The sequence below is a fragment of the Diadema antillarum genome, unplaced genomic scaffold, assembly GCF_040938485.1.
Source record: "Diadema antillarum isolate AM-2024a unplaced genomic scaffold, OU_Dant_1.0 seq00000798_RagTag, whole genome shotgun sequence".
NCBI lineage: Eukaryota > Metazoa > Echinodermata > Echinoidea > Diadematoida > Diadematidae > Diadema > Diadema antillarum.
In genome coordinates, this window is record NW_027271682.1 from 3,986,760 (window position 1) to 4,005,136 (window position 18,377).

General features: G+C 39.2%; 2 protein-coding genes across 2 annotated transcripts in view; one reads left to right on the forward strand and one right to left on the reverse strand.

Annotated features, from left to right (window-relative positions):
• The window catches only part of LOC139739447 (large ribosomal subunit protein eL36-like), a 182,279-nt gene that overhangs the window by 94,583 nt on the left and 69,319 nt on the right, over positions 1-18,377 (reverse strand). The gene's annotated exons all lie outside the window — the stretch shown is intronic.
• The window catches only part of LOC139739401 (long-chain fatty acid transport protein 2-like), a 48,638-nt gene that overhangs the window by 8,926 nt on the left and 21,335 nt on the right, over positions 1-18,377 (forward strand). Inside the window, exon 7 of the mRNA XM_071650022.1 lies at positions 1,213-1,411. Within this exon, the coding sequence (XP_071506123.1) occupies positions 1,213-1,411 (199 nt within the window). The remainder of the gene's footprint in view (positions 1-1,212; positions 1,412-18,377) is intronic.

Below are 18,377 nucleotides of genomic sequence, written 5' to 3' on the forward strand. Positions count from 1 at the left end.
ATTGTATATTGTGAACGATCTGATAAATAACTCTTAAACCAATTCAGAGCACTCCCTCTTATCCCATAATATTCCAATTTAGTAATAAATATACTATGATCTATACAATCAAATGCCTTTGTTAAATCTAAAAACATTCCAACCACAAACTCATGATTTTCAAATGCATTTGATATTTTTTCCATTGATTTGAGTAAATGCCATATAAGTGGAGTAACCATGTCGAAATCCAAACTGCTAATGATATAAAATATCATTGTTATCAATGAAAGATATCAATCTAGCATAGACTAATTTTTCAAACAATTTGGTGAAAATTGACAACAGCAATATAGGTCTATAGTTGTGTAATTGGTGCTTATCCCCCTTTTAAAAAACTGGAATTACCTTCGCAACTTTAAGCTTCCGAGGGAATGTACCATTTTCCAAAGATGAATTAAATATTGCACATAAAGGTTCCATTACAAAACAAATAGATTTCTTAAATACATTGACATGGATATCATCGTCACCAGGACTTTTGTTTATATTCAGATCACTTACAATGGTTAATATTATAATATAATTATAATAATAATAATTATTATAATAGTTGTGATAGGTTTAAAAAACATGGATAGGCTTTGTGCAGGTTTGTGCAGGTAAGTATGAATAGATTCAGATGAATCATATACATCAGAACTAATATTGCTACCTATAGTGCAAAAGTATTCATTAAAATGTGCGACAGACTCTTTATCATCAATAAGATGACCATTGATTTGTAATGAATCTATACAATTACTCTGTCTTTGTTTATTCATAACGTCATTTATGATAGACCATGTTTTCTTTAAGTTCCCACGCACGCTGTTAAATTTCCAATGATAATATTCACGTTTTCTCTTACGTATTTCCTTATTTACCATATTCCGATATTGTTTAAATTTCTGTTCATTATTAATACTACGATTCTTAAGATACTTACGATACAATAAATACTTCTTTTTACACATTTTCCGTAGTGTACTATTAAACCATTGTTTAATGGTAATAATTATACAAATGCTCTCCTTAAAAACAAAGAAACAAACAAACAAACTTTCCCAGATGAGGCGTATTTTTCTTTATTGTTGATTATAGCCCGATCTAAAATTGCATAGATGGTAACAAGTAACTGAAATCCTCTCTCAAAGTTCGGATCTAGTACCACAGCTTGTTTCTCCTACACAGGACAACCCGGTCTGCTCCTGATCCAGTTGAACCGGTTCACGATCTTCGACGGCTACGCCGGCAAACCGGACGAGACTGCAAAGAAGATTGCGCGTGACGTCAAGGTCCCCGGAGACGCGTACTTCAACACGGCGGATCTCATGCTCATCGATGCGGAAGGATACCTGCACTTCAGAGACCGTCTCGGTGACACATTCAGGTGAGCTTTTGCGCGGGAGTGTCTAGTTCTTGAGCCCTTTGGGACTGGAGCTTAAAATAAAACGTCTTAACACTCAACAGTCAAGTTGACTTTGATAGAAAAAAAGAAAAAAAAAAGAGGGCGTAATATCAGCGAGAGAGTGGGAGTGATGCGTCTTTGGTAATATACAAAGCGGCATAATAATAGAACGGGCAAAGAATGATAAAGGTGGTTTCTACCTTACAAATATCCTATTGGTTTACTGCATTTAAAGATACAATGGGAAAAGACATGCATTTGGTAATTATTGGTTGTAACTCAGCAACATCTCCTTAAAAAATAATCATTGCCTAATATCGATAAATGCCATCATTAAATAAGCCCTACAATTAATGCTATAAACTATGCTCGAGTTTTAAACAACTTGGTGTGTAGACCAATCGGAATGTTCGGTATTGACATAGGTGAAGCCTCAAAATCAGTCTGCCTTAATTTCTACCCTGTGTTGATGAAACCTGAAGCCTTTTTTATTTTATTTTATATACTCCGTTTATTACAATCAAGATGAACTCACACTGTAATCAAGTTTATGAGATGCAGTTAAGTGTTGGAATAGTGTCAGGAACACGTTTACCTTTAAAAACTGCATCATGCAGGCCCACTATGCTATATTATGAAACATTCTATTGATGGTCACAATACACAATTGACAAAGTCATCCATGCGAATGCCTTCTATGGGACGCTGTTGTTCAACCTTTCACCATGTTTTCCGAAAATGACCGTAAACGAATTATTACCTCCGCCAGTATAACACAGGTGAAACGGAGGTTACATTATTTGATTCTGTAGAAGATCTTGGGCACATTCTAAAACTCATAAAAAGGAGAAAAAGAGAAAAATGGGGAGAGCTCGTGTTTCATTATTTAAAAACACCCCTGGCCAGCTACTCACTGTACTAACAAGTTTCAGAAGGAAGAGGTGACACCTAGGGAACGTTTTGAGTGCGTATTACGTTAATTACCTATATGATGACGCCAAATAAGTCTTGTAGGCAAGTAGAGGGTCATTCAACAGATCCAAGCCTTACATATTCACACACCATTACACCGGATTTCAAATGCTCTTCCATATTTTACACTGGCCCTATTCTTTGAAATACCCTTCTCCCATCAATCAAGAGCAGTAAGACTTTAAGTCAATTTAAAAGACTTTTTAAAATTTTATTTTTGATGAAATATACCTGAAATAATAATTGTATAGGCCTATAAGTATGCAATGATTCCTCCTCTTCCTCCTTTTTACTCTTTTCATTGTATCTTTCACCTTTGTTTTATCATTTGAATTTGTCTGATTGTTGCTCCATCGAGTTTGATAATGATTGTTTGCAGGGAACCATTTCCAACAAGTCTCGTGTGTGTTTTTTATGATCCCTTCATTCAAAATCTATACATTCTAGCAAGGTAATTTTATTTTGAATTTTGTAAGCGTACGTTGTTATGTTTTGAAATGGAAATGGAAATGAATGAACGAATGAATGAATGAATGAATGAATGAATGAATGAATGAATGAATGAATGAATGACACTGAAAAGTTCAATGCCTACTGTCTCCACTGGGTGGTCAGTTTATGCACTTTAGATTAAATTCATTATATACTTCTGTTTCCAGTGGTCATTGAATGAGTTTGCACCATGTACACTTGAAGGGCTGCATACTTTGTCAGCCCTTCAAAAACTATACTGAATAGAGCCTGCCGTATGATTACGAGTAAATCAATATTCTTCTGGTTCTATTCAAAATATTCATGATATTTTGGATTGGGAATCTCTTGAATGCCGCAAAAAAAAAAAAACACTTATAAGTATGATGACTAAGATATGGGATATTTTTTCCCAAACCATATGTCTGATAATATCTCTAGAGGAATTTTGAATTATCCACTTCGTTCAAATCAGAATTTGAATCTATGCCTAAGCCAAATTCTAATGATTGCAAAAGGACTTTTTATTTCTACATATCAATGTAGGCCTATAATCAATAACTGCCCAATAAATTCGTAATGCATTAACTTTCAGATCTTTTCAAACTTTATTATCTGGGTATCTAGATAGAGCATTGTAGTTAAAAAGAAAAACAAATCAGACACAATGAAGTACCAAACGTAGAACCTTTTTTTTTGGGGGGGGGGGGGGGGGGGTCATGCTTCTTTTTCAAGTTTGTTTTCTCTTCTTCTTTTCTTTTCTTTGCTCTTCTACTTTCTTTTCTTATCTCTGATTATTGTAGACTCTCACTATATACCTGTAAATGATTTTTAGCTCACCTGAGCCAAAGGCTCAAGTGAGCTATTGCGATCGCCCTTCGTCCGGCGTCCGTCGTGCGTCGTGCGTCGTGCGTCGTCCGTCGTCCGTCGTCCGTCGTCCGTCGTCCGTCGTCCGTCGTGCGTCGTGCGTAAACTTTTTACATTTTCATCTTCTTCTTGAAAACCCCAAGACCGATTTTCATCAAACTTGGCAGGTAGCATCCCTAGGGGGTTAGGAACTCAATTTGTTAAAATGGGCACCATGCCCCACCCAGGGGGCCCCCAGGGGGGCCCAAACCCCCCAAAATTAAGGAATCTGTAAAAATCTTCTTCTCTAGAACCAGAAGTGATAGAGCTAAGTTAATACTATGAGTTAGTACATTGATGACTGTAGTTTCAAGTTTGTTCATGGCAGAATCAGGGGTGCCCCCCTTGGGACCCAGGGGAGGGGGGTGGGGAAGGGTTCTAATGGGGCCTAAATTGTACATTTTCATCTTCTTCTTGAGAACCCCATGACCCATTTTCACCAAACTTGGCAGGTAGCATCCCTAGGGGGTTAGGAACTCAATTTGTTAAAATGGGCACCATGCCCCACCTAGGGGGCCCCCAGGGGGCCCAAACCCCCCAAAATTAAGGAATCCGCAAAAATCTTCTTCTCTAGAACCAGAAGTGATAGAGCTAAGTTAATACTATGAGTTAGTACATTGATGACTGTAGTTTCAAGTTTGTTCATGGCAGAATCAGGGGTGCCCCCCTTGGGACCCAGGGGAGGGGGTGAGGAGGGGTCCTAATGGGGCCTAAATTGTACATTTTTATCTTATTCTTGAAAACCCCATGACCCATTTTCACCAAACTTGGCAGGTAGCATCCCTAGGGGGTTAGGATCTCAATTTGTTAAAATGGGCACCATGCCCAACCCAGGGGGCCCCCAGGGGTCCCAAACCCCCCAAATGAAGGAATCTTTATAAATCTTCTCTAGAATCAGAAGTTATAGAGCTAAGATAATATTATGAGTGAGTACATTAATGACTGTAGTTTGAAGTTTGTTCATAGGAGATCCAGGGGTGCCCCTCTTGGGTAGGGGGGGGGGGGGTGGTTGGAAGGGTCCAAATGGGGGCCTGAATTGTACATTTTCATCTTCTTCCTGAAAACCTCATGATGGATTTTTGTCAAACTTGGCAGGTAGCATCCCTAGGGGGTCAGGATCTCAATTTATCAAAATGGGCACCATGCCCCACCCAGAGGGCCCCAGGGGGCCCCAATCCCCCCAAATTAAGGAATCTTTAAAAAATTGGGCCCTTATTGTACATTTTCATCTTCTACTTGAGAATGCCTGGTCAAATTTTAATTTAGATTAGTGACTGCGTGAAAGGTGAACTTGCGATACTCAGGTGAGCGCTAGACCCGCGGGTCTCTTGTTCATTAAGTTATCTTTTCCCCATGTTCTGAGTGTACAGTATATTATTTTTGTATTGTAAATATGGGAACATGTGGAAGAACAATCGTATTTTGCAAATATGGCTGAACGGGCAATCCCCCGTTTCTTCATATTACTATATATGTATTTTTCTTGCAAATTGTGTATACTGCAGACGGCATCTTCCCTGATATATTAAAAGGGATGGTACAGTTTGGGTCGAGATGGGTCTTGAGGTTTTCAATGGTTTTTGGTTATTATTTTCTGAGATAATGAGAAACATTTTATGAAATATGAAAGAGCATAATTCAAAGAGGAATTCCAAGTTTATTTGATGAAAATTGGTTTTTAACTGCGTCAGACATCCAAAACAAAGCGATCGTGATGAAAGGTGGGGCCCATCTCTTATAAGGATCGCTGTGTTTTATTTTGTTTTTGGATATCTTGGCCATTTCAAAACCGATTTTCATCAAATAGACTTTGAATTCCTCCTAGAATCGTAAGCTTTTTACCATTTCATACAGTGATTTCTAAGTATCTCGCAAAAAAGTAAAAGCTGGATTCTCACCTCAACCATACCTTAAACTTATGACCGTGTGTGACCTGATCATTAACAACAATGAGAACACCTGGATCAAAATCTTCCATGTCATGCAATATCCTGAAAACTTGAATCATATCTGAACGTTCACGTCCATATGATTCGAGGGATAGAATTCCCACTGAAGACTTGGCATTGTGCTCGATTAAACGTGGCATGGGTTGATGTCTCATATCATGTTCCCTGTCGGGTTCGATTTGCTAAGTTATGTAGTGAGGAATAATAATTTCCCGAAGAAATGTTGCCAGAATAGAACTCGAAACTGCGCGCAGAGATAGATAAAAAAAAGATAGATAGAAAGAGAGAGAGAGAGAGAGAGAGAGAGAGAGAGAGAAAGGGAGAGAAGGGGGGTATAGAAGGATGGGAGAGGGAGAGAGTGAGAATGAGAAAGAGAGGAAGGAAAGAACTAAATCAGGATTTCAACAAATATCAACGGAAAGGGAGAGGGGGCTAAGGAAACTTGCCGAAATTTTCACGCCAACACACCAGTTTTGCACACGGTGCCAAAAGCAATGCTTCTATGTAGATTCCTCATATTTCACATGTTTTATTGTCTTATAAGCTGTACGTGACAATTCATCCAGGCTTTTGTATTGTGATGTTTATGTTTTATGTATTTGTTGAAATGTGGAATATGGAACAATAAAAAACAAAAACAAAAACAAAAAAAAATACAGAAAACGTTTAATACATACTGTAGTCGTGAGCTGGGATAATGAAGTTATTATCTCAACACCTTCTTTTCCCAGCTGCGGGAGTATAAAGTTTATCATTTCCATGGATTGTTGTTGACGCTTTCTCGAACTTTTCAGGAGTACCGTCCACTTATTTGCTTTTGATTCTTTCTTTTTTATTGTATTGTTGTATCAACTCAGAGTGAAGTAGTAATCATCAGTTTGGTTATTGATGTCTGTATGGCAAGGCAGAAGGCCTAATGCGTTACTCGCCGTCCATTGATTGAAGATTGACGGACACCTGAAACTTTTTTTTTCTTAAATTATGCATAATCATGTGTGTGTGTGTGGGGGGGGGGCTGGGTATACAGGTCTGCAACGCTTTATGTGATATTGCACATTATAAATACCAGCGAGTTCGTTTTAGCGACAATATCCTGCATGGAAAAAGAATAGGAAACTAGATAGATGGTCTCCCTTAATTTTTCTCTGTCCGGGAAAACCACGCCATGTTTTGTTTTGTTATTTCAAGTTCAACTTCCGCATCACTCCCTTCCATGCATTGGTGCACACGGTATACAGGCCTATACAAGGAAGACTCGAAGTTTCTCTCGCAATATCAACCTTGTTGGCCATGAAATGCACAACCATGCACGAAGCACAAAGGCACAATGTTGTATAACTTCAGTCTATAGTTGCTCAGGTTTGCACTATGAAGGGTTAAAATATGATGATGCTCATAATAGATGCTCAGGAGGATTATGGTGTTGGAAAACTTAAAGGTGGCATCATTTTACGATTTATACGAAGGTGGAAAATTTGTCATTATTTGCCCTTTAAATTTTGACCAAACTCGACAGGAATCATCAGTTGGGGAGGGGATCATGATTATAGTGTAATCGAGTTGTCATCATGGTGATGATGATGATAGTGGTATAGTGGTGGTGATGGTGGTGGTTCTCTATAGGGCGAGGCACAAAAATACAACGTACCATCAATAAGCTCATTGCAAAATGTTTAAACTTTTCATCTTCGTCTTGAATATCTGCAGGTTCTAGATTTTAACCAAATTTGACAGGGGGGGGGGGGATCACAATTTGTAAAAAGGGTGGTGGTGCCCCATAAGAGGGCCAGTTGGGTGAGACACATACTATACTCCAAATCATTGTAATGGAATTACATTCCTGAATTAAATTCTGAAATATGTGAGCCTCCTATGCCTACGTCGTCATCCTTGTGCAATGGAATTTGTTTTGGGTTTTTCAGAGCATTAGTTTCTCTGCTAAAGGACCACAGTAAATTCCACAAATCTATACAATAAATGGAGCTTTTGATTTATGTACTATAATGAATGTGTGAAATTATATATAAAATCATCTGGACTTTCCCTTGAATTTGTTTACTTATCACATTTGTGTCACTTTAACCATTACCTAAAAGCGTGTTTGATTTTCACAGCTCTCACACACTTACTCCCACCTATCCACTTGACCGACTGGTTGAAGTTTTGGTTCACCCTCAGAATATTAAGGCTCACATAAAGTTTGACGAATTTGATTGACAAAGTAACTGCAACGAATTTGATCCGAGCACTCCTAACTTGCAGACAGACAGAGATGAATGTCAGTGACAATTGTCAAATTTTAATGCTTAATTCTTAAATGTCATTGACAAACAACGAAAATGGATGACAATTTGGCGAAATCTAAACAAGGATTTAAACGCAGTAAGCATCTCTCGACGAAACTGAATTCAAAACTGATGAAATTAAATAAAGATGCAACGAAAATAGGCGAAGTATATACGTGCGAAGTTCAAGTGAGCGCCATATCAGCAGGTCTTTCTATTTGTGTGTACATGTATTTGTGTGAGTGTGTGGTTTGTTTGTTGGGTTTTCTTTTTTTTTTTTCGTTTTAAAAGAATTCTACATCCGAGCCTCTATGGGGAATTGATAACACATGCGGAAGGAATATGCCTTACTTTCTGCGGTCTGAGGTGAACGGGTCGTTGCCCCTAGTTACCGACATTACGTGTGCCTCCTTCATTTGGAACTTCTACGACATTGTAATAGACCATGGTGCTGCTCCACGGTTAACTTACATTCTGGACCGCTGTATTTATATTTTTTTCTGTCGTAACAGCGGGTTACAGCTACAGTATTCAAACAGATCCCGAGGATGTGCAAAAAAAAAAAAAAAAATGAGAACAAAAACAGATTCTCGGGATCGCACCGCTTGACGATCATTACGTGTCGCGCTGAATTGTATACGAACAGAAATTTGAGAAAATAGTGCAGAATCTTGACTTCTACCTTGCCTGTGTTTTATGGGGGAGCGGGAGTGACCCACCTTCCTGGATTGGTAGAACATGTAGGCCTACATTTAAAATATATGTAGCAGTAATCTCCAAGCTCACTGCCATGTATATACGCATTACGTTGTTCATGCTGCTGTTTTGCCCGTTGTTTTCCTGTTTGTCTTATTTAGAAAGAAACACACCAAACAACAACAAAATATAAAATGGAAGGGACTGAATCGGTTGGGTGGGTGGATATAAGCCTTCTGTAGTTACCAAACGTCATGATCACTCTCTCGCTTGCTTCAGCGACCTCTGTGCGGAAAGGAGTTTCCCTCTAGTCAATGGACACACCCGTGTTTTGAAATCGCTACCTTGCATTTGACCTAATCGTTAAGGCACGTACGTCTGAAGGAGACGGTTGGATCTCACTTCAAATATTCAAATACATTCTATCAGGCAGTCATGTGGAAGTAAGACACTACCAAGCGTTTAATCTTTAAAAACAGCAACGGAGGAAGTGCAGTAGTGGTCCATACGACTTTCATTTGCACGATGAAATTAGACCATTAAGTTCACAGATCGAACATTGTTGAACAGGTGAAATATACTCTGCAATAAGTTCGTAATTAGGGGTTTGAAACCAACATTTGCAAAGGCGAAGCCCGATTACCTCTGCCTATTACATGTACTATAACCAACAAGGACCATGAAATGCGTCACACAACTTTAACCTCATGTATGTCAAATGCTCTTGCAATAACTTTTAAAAAAATGCTTTATTGTAGCTGCCTTTAGTAGAGTTTGAGCACATATCGCCTTTATCACATTTTGGATTTGAATCATCTCCACACACGATAGTACTGCCTCCTTCGTGTATACTGACGTAGCTTCTCTCAAATAGCTTGATTAGAAAAAAACAAACAAGCAAACAAACAACAAGACTAAAGCAATCAACTGTTGCACAAAACCGACTGGAATACCTCCGCGTCTCATACAATCACTACATCCCTGCCATAAGGTCATGACTTTCATTTACATTTTGATGAAGCTAATCACAGTATCAGAATTCACAGGAAATGATTTTGTTTTTAGGTGACTGCTATACGGCAGCATTAATGATGACCGCCTACCGAATGAGATTAAATTAAAAACCCTCTCCGCACAAAGGAAACAATTGTATTCCCACTTATTTATTTCCATTCGTTGCACCAATTAAGATTATTTCTGTTTCCTAGCAGAAAATATTTGACCAGAAATGATAAATTTGGCAGAATATTGCTTACCGTTAATCTTGACAGTGTTACCGTTACCATCTACAAAAAAAGTTTTAATTTCTGTTGTTGCCAACAAGCCTCGTGCTTAAAGGCATTATTTGACATTTTCACATAAAACAAAATCCCAGCTTTAGTGCCTCAAAATAGTTCTAAAATGGGAGTTAGGAATACTAACAACCAGTGTAAAAAGTTAATCAGTATGATCAATGTTAAGCATTGTTAGATATACAGAATGCGAACAATAGTTATAATAATATTCTTTCTAGACTAAACCGTCTACAGTTATGGTTTAGTGAGAAAAATAGTGATATATCCTTATATTTCAGGCTTTATTGCAAAGTTTTTATAATATTTATGGTAGGATGTTGTGTGATACAACTGACCTACACATATGATTCAAATGTGATAACTCGATCTTTTTTAAATCACTGCTCCCAATGGTAAACAACACCTTTAAGAATTTGGCATGGTCGTCAGAATGTCGGGTGTATCTGCTTATTCCAAAGGTTCCCTCTTCAGAATGTATTCGCTATTCCGTTGCCGATTTGGTCCGTCCGTCCTTGTCTTCCGTCTCTCCCCCTTCCTCACCCAATCACCGTGAAGAAAACAAGAACGATAAATAAGATTCATTCACACTCAACCATTCTTCTCGAGGACCTTTTACCCATTCTGTTCCAATTAGCGAAATGGGCACAAATTTCACGCACATACCTATAGACAAGAAATTAATGCGAAGCGCAGAGGGTTAACAGAGAACAAGAGAACAAAACTTTAGTCCGTTAGCCCCATGAGGTTTTCATGGGTTTTCATATACACGCAGATTTCATTTGTATGTGTGTGCGTGTGTATAGGGTATGCATGTATGTGGGTATGTATTTCTTTTTCGCCCGGTGTCTGACTTTTTTCTTTTTTTCCTTTTTTTTTTCTGCTTCTTCTTTCCGTGGTACACTTATTGAGGAAGGAAATTGTAACTGTACGCTCGCCATGCGAAACATAAACACCGTATCTCATCAACGTGAAACAAATAAAGACGACGAAAAGGGTTAACACGCACTCGTGCTACAGAAATGACAGGCGTGAATCGAACATTGATCTAAGGGGTAGTCAGAATGGTAGGCCCACTGGCATATGTATTTTTGGTGTGGGTTGAAATGGCGGTGGGGGTATAGGGGGAGCAGCACGGGAGTACCCCTCGAGATTTTCAGAATACGAATATGCCTGTTTGTGACACTCTTCACTCATCTGAATGCTGAAACAGAATATCGTGGCCTATGAAGCAAGCGGAAATCTCGGGGTCATCCCACGAGACCGACACCTACGAGTCATACATCCCACGAGTTCGACATTAAAAACAGGTCCATGAGTCATACAGCTCACAAGTCTTACAGCCCACGAGTTCGACACTAGGCAAATAAAGCCCATGAGTTCGACACTAGGCAAAAACAGCCCACGAGTTCGACAGATATAACACGGGGCTTAATGTGTCGGTCTCGTGGGCCTTAATTGTTAGCTTAGTGTCAAACTCCTGGGCTGTATGACTCGTGAGCTGTGTAACTCGTGGGCTGTATGACTCATGGGCTGGAAGACTCGTGAGCTGTATAACTCATGGGCTGTATGACTCGTGGGTGTTGGTCTCGTGACGTACACCCGAAATCTCTAGCATTGTACGAAAAAAATGGTGATTTTGATATAAACGTAATTCTAATGAATAGTAATAGTGTATGTAATTTATGAAGAATTACCCACCATTCCCAACTTGTTCAGACTATCATGAAAATGTCATTGGTGTGGTTGACTCTAGTAAAGGCCGTGTCACACCATTCCGGACAAGCTACGCGGGCTTGTGGCGAGGAGGTAGTTTCCAGCACGTAGAAGATTTTCAGCGGGCGAACAAGAATGTTTGCAATTTTCATTCATGCCTTGTCATACCGTACGGGGGAACTTCTGCGGCTTGACTTGCGGGGAAACAAATTTACTCTCCGGAGCTCTCCGCAGTTGGTCCGCACCTGACAGTATCTAGCGCGTAGTTGCCCGGAGGTGCTCACGCAAGTCCGATTTAATCGCAGCCAAGTTTTGAGCATGACCAAAACTTTTTCCGGGTGAGTCGCGGGAATGCCCGTAGAGGTCCACGCAGAACGCCAGTAGGAGACCCTTAGCGGCAGTACTTCCCAGGCAATTCCCACGCAGGTACTTCGCAGTCCCGTATGCAGCCAAGATAATGAAATTCTGTGAGATTTCAGCCATTCCATTAGAGGAATTCCTTCACTGAGTTGTCAGCCCCCACGCGACTGGTACAAAGGTCACACAGTATACTCGCAAGTATAACGCGTCCAGCAAGTAAGACACATGCGCTGACTCGCACAAATCCTTTTCCGCCCTCAGGAATGTCCGGTATGCTAGAAAATCCCTACACGTAACAAGCCCGAGTAGCTTGCCCGGAAAGGTGTGACAGGGCCTAAACACGGTTGCGGGTAAAAAAATATGCGTGCGCACCTCCGGGCGACTACTTTTGAGATACATGCTAGGTACTGTCATGTGTGGATCATCTACGGGGACCTCCGGGTAGTCAAAACTGTTCTTTGCAAGTCGCACGCAAGGCTGGTGTGACACGGCCTTAAGAATGAAGTCAAAGAGGACTTCATCAACAGGTCGCAGATAAAGCTGACAATGTTACTGACTATGCAAGTTTATTATTATTATGTAATATCTTTTGCTGATTCCGAATCTGATTAAAACTCTACCTTCTGTATGCGTGTGCTTACATCTTTCGACTACAAATGTAAGCATGGTGTGGATTTGCAGTTTAGACTTCACATAAGGAAAGGAAAACGATGACGTCGTAAATTGTTATCACACATATATATCACTTCGACAAAGACGCGACCGTCCCACTCCCCCCCCCCCCCCCCCAAAAAAAAAAAAAATGTCACTGGTGCATTGCTTCTATTGAGGTGGAGAACATGGAACAGCCAATGTACTGAGTATTGCGACTAGCCGATGAGGAAGTGCTGCATTGTAACAGAATTTGGACCTGAACATGGGGAAGAAATACTATGTTTAATTGTAGTTTACTAGCCTACAAAGAGCCTGCCCATACTCTGACCAACATAATATCGTTTTATTATAGATAATTTTGTGACAGAGATGCCAAGTTCAAAACATTTTTATGAGTTAGATTTTCATGACTCGTCATCTCGGAGCGCGCGCATGCGCGAGAGCGAGAGAGCGAAGCGACCGGGCGGTTGGAGGGGTGGTGTCCCCCTTCCCCAATAGGGAGCTTTTTCAATTTTTAGCTATTAATGGTGCGATCTGGTGAATACTTGAGTGACTATTTTTTACTTATCTTGAAAGACAAAAGGGAATATACCTTCAATTGCAACTATCACTTTAATCCTTTGAGCTATGCTTCTTATTATAGGCCCAAGTTGCAGACTTCGCCCGATGCGTGAGAAAAAAAGTGCCATGCGTTAGATCGTCAGACGGACCCGTCCCACGCAGAATGCGTGAGACTTGGTAGCTCTGTTGTGAGGGTACATACGAACAAGCTCGCACCTCATCCTGCTTGGCCTGGCACTATACACACCTGGCGTGAGATGAAACCCACAGGGAAACTTCCGTTGTATTCATTTCTCCTATGTATGACTCCAATTGAGTTACAAACGATATTGAGGAAACTCAGAGATGAAAATCTAATCTTGTGAAGATCCAGTGTCAGTTCACCGAAGAGGAAGAAGGAAAAAAAAAAACATGATTCACACCATTATCACATGTATATAAAGGACAAGTTCACCTTCACAGACATTGTGTATTGAGTGAATGCAGCAATATCAGGTGAACATACCAGTGAGAGTTTGAGGAAAATCGGACAATCCGTTCAAAAGTTGTTATGAATTTTTGAAGTTTCTGTCACTGCTGAATGCTATGAGAAGACTACTACAGCTTGTGATGTCACATGTGTAGAACCATATAGAGAAAATAATTATAAAGAAAATTCAACATATTTTCACTTTTCTAGCGTAATAACAGAACATTAGACTTGCTTCTTTCAGAAGGCAGGGGCGTCAGTGACAAGTCGAGGAAATGTGACTTCTGTTTTTTTCAGAAAAATACAATTTTGTGAAATTCTCTTTAAAACATTTTCTTCTCCCCAGGGATAATACCTCCAAAGTACCGAATGCCGAAAGTAATTCCAGCTTGTAAAAAAATGGATTACCCATCTCTTCTACGTAATTAAAGACAAAATATTTATCGTTTAGCATTTCTTTATAAAATCATGGAAAAGTCTTCATAAACGATTGCACATCCCCCCCCCCCATGTACATAACCAACTTAAAGGGGATGGCTAGTAACTGATCAGTGGGAATCAGTGGGAATGTTGGGGGATGATTGTTCCAATCCTTTTGGGATTCATTTAAGAGTACATTACACATCTATTGTTGTGTGAAAATTTTTTGCTTCAGAATGGTCTCATATTCAAGTAATGTGCAGTTTAATGTTTCCAGGTTAGCATGCCTGTGCAGTGACGGGACATTAAACTGCACATTACTTGAATATGAGACTGTTCTGAAGCAACTAATCGGGCGACTTTCAGCACACAATGCTATATGAAAGTACATTGTACGTATTGGTTGAAATCACTAGTGGGTTTCAGATTTTGACGCGCTGGACGTTCTCCCCTCCCCTGCGTCGTGCTGAAAAGTAGCTTTAGATTACGCTGGGACGCAACGTATAAAAAAAGGAAATAAGGAAAATCCTGCAGGCATTGCATAAAAAAAAATATCGGAGGGTAATAATGAAATTTTGAGGGGCTGACCAGACCGCATGTGTCTATGATGTTATGGGTGACTGTGTGTTGTGCGTTTCTTTTTAAAATCAACGTTTAGGCCTAAAGTAATCAATTTACACGCTTGAGGGAAATACTTTGTGAAAATATGTCAACTGAGGCTTAAAAGTGATGTACATGTATTATTATTATTATTATTATTATTATTATTATTATTATTATTATTATTATTATTATTATCTATTCGACCAGGTAAAGAATATAGGATACATATCATTAACATCACAAACATGAAACAAAAACCAGAATGAACATTACAAAGGATACACTGTACTGTACACGTTACACAATGTGAAAATGAAATGAATGGAGACTACATGAGGGTCAGGGTACACAAAAGTAAATACATTTACTATTGCCTATCATACTATCATACGTAACTAAAGTCTAGTTAATGAGTTACATGATTATGAATCGATACTGATACTTAATTATCGTGCTTTTTTCTTGTTTACTATACCGGGTGTCCCAAAAAAAGCGGAACGGTGGATTTTTAGTACCTTGCGTTCTAAAAGTGATAAATTTTTTGACATCATTAAAAAGAGCATCTTCCGCAGAAGACCATGACACCAAAATCATTAAATTTGGTCGAGCACTTTTTATTCTACGCCAATTTCTGTAAATGCAGTCATTTTCAATTTTTTGCGACTTATGAGATAATAATTTGGGTGCGACCCGCGTTCCATACGGTGAATTGTGCAAGCTCGTTGATCCATGTCAACAAAAGATAACGCTTTCATATTGGGAACGCGCACACACACACACACACACACTGTTTTTTCCTGGCCCGTGACCAATGTGAAAGCTGTATCTTTTGTTGACATGGATCACCGAGCTTACACAATATTCACCGTATGGATCGCGTGTCGCACTCAAATTATTATCTCATAAGTCGCAAAAATCCGGCGAAATTTGACAATGACTGCATTTTCAGAAATTGGCGTAGAATAAAAAGTACTGAACCAAATTAAATGATTAGGGTATCATAGTCTTCTGCGGAAGATGCTTTTTCTCATGATGTCAAAAGATATATAACTTTTAGACCGCAAGGTACTGAAAATCCACCGTTCCGCTTTTTTTGGGACACCCGGTATTTTGTTAAATGGCCTGTTCCTAATAACTCTGTTACACCACTAACAAACAAACAAACAAACAAACAAACAAACAAACAAACAAACAAACAAACAAACAAACAAACAAACAAACTCCCGATGTTTAAACGTTACATGTGGACATGTAAATGCCGAGACCTATCGTGCCATTGCTTGGTGAGGTTCAGAGCCACTGAAAAGTTGAAAATGATTAGAGTGTGTCCCTGAACAATCGTATCATTGTCAGTGCTATTGTACCCTAATCGTCGCCACCATGCTGAAAACACCACGTGGGTGGGGGAGCACAATTCAGTAATAATTCAGTACGAGGTCAGAATGTGTACCATTATTGACAAAAGATGAAACGTATTTATATATCAAATGTGCCTGCCCAATCCTTCAAATCCCAAATAAATGATCAGCATCACCCACGGGCACAGAAAGACGTCCACACGGACGAACGGACAGATGACCACCAACTGCACGTCCCACTTCGGTGCTGACTCATATTTTTTCCTCTACACCGTATACTAAAGCACTGCGGACAGCAGTCCACACGATTGAAAGTTCCCAGCCGTGGTCGTGTCCATAATCGCCATTCGAGACTCGGTATTACATCTACAATTAGAAGTGAGAGTACCCAAACCCAATGGTGGAAGAAAACAGGTGTTTTGGTGTTATCGTAAGAATATAATTGTTCTCGGAGATATACACTGTATATATATATATATAGTAAACGAATCAGTAGAAAAAGAACGCCGTAAAAAATAATAATAAATCCTGGATCTTGAAGATCTTAAAAACGGAGCATAGCTCTCAAATACTGAAAGGCAAGGTCACACTCTTCATCAGTGCCCATGGTGTGACAAAAGATCTTAATCAAACCCGTTTCTGAAACAGACATGAAAACACGTCTGATCATGGGCAGACGGATTTTGAAACTCACCTTTCAAAGAAGTCACTGCGCTAAACAGATGGAGGTAGCGCACAGTGTCCATAGTGACGCATCCAATGACGCGTAGTCATGACTGCAAGATGACATGGCAAATCTCCGGCTCCAAAACAGTGAATCTGAAAAGGGCCTCATCGCCAAAGGGCCTCATCGCCTCATCGCGAGTATATATATATATATACATACATGAATTATATATATATATATATATATATAGTGAAAACTTTGAGCAAAGAAAATGGGTTTTTCTTTTTCTTTGCTCAAAGTTTTCACAATTTATTATTTGTTTCTGGTCAGTTTTCCCTTCCGTGTTTCAATATATATATATATATATATATATATTGTAACCAATGAAGAATTGGTAGATTAGTGTATTAGTAAGAAAACGGGTGAAAATTTGTCAAATATTGAAAGTTCCGTGATAGATTACATAATCGATCGATTGTTTTAGCAATCGATCATGAATCAATCAGTTTCAGGGAAACTAACGATTATGAATTGTTTTGTTAGAAATTTTAGAGGGGTAATAATTGTTGGAGATGCGATTACGTTCAGTAATAACCTTTCATACAATTATTGCTTTGTTATCTAATCATTTCCGTATGATGAGGAGGGTTAATAAGCGTTAGTATTTGAGGAATAGGTCAGTAAGTAAAATGCGTAACTGTTTCAAAAATATAGCGATCAGAGAATAATAATAGGTCGAATAAATAAAGTAGGTGCTGATCCCTTTTCCTTCCTTTGTAAATATATCACTTGTAAATATTAAAATAAATGTGATTAGCTTTTTTGTAAATAATTAGAAGTAGTATAGGTTTTGAAATTGAATTTAAAGGTATATTTGAATAATTATATTTTTTGGAGCAAATTGCCCACCCGGCAGAGAGTTCCAACAAATCTAAAACAACAACAACATCGAAGTCGCTGGGTGGGCCTGAGTATGAGCCAAAGTGTGGATGATTAATGTTGTTGAGTGTTAATAAAGCGTTGATTGTAGTGGACACTGTTGCCTGGACCGTTTCCTATGAAGTCTGCTGCAGTATAACATAAGTATTGGTGAGTAAGTGCAATGCAATTACGGTGCTGCTAGAGTAGTATGCGAGTGAACTGGTGGTATCTGATATTGGTATCTGCGTTGGATGAGCTGCACTGGTACTGGTATCTTCGTTGGATGAATTGTAACTGGTAGTATCTTGGTAGTAAGCGAGTAATTGGAATAGATTGGTAGTAACCCAGCAATTTAGTAGGTTTAAACGCCGTTCTCCACGTCTGGTTGTATATTTCAACCAAACGGACCCCAACCTAGCTCGGACCATCCTGACTAGTTGGGGGCCTAAGGGCTAAAAATGGATTGTTTGGTTCAGATTCTTCCAAAAGCACCAAATTTGGCTCATAGGTCCCTTGTACCATACTCTTTCGATTTTTGATGGGCGCCAAGACTAAAAATCCTTGGGGCCGCCATATTGGTGAAATCCAATATGGCCGCCATTCGGGTTAAAGGTCAACTGCAGCTACAAATTGAAAAGGTTGATTAAT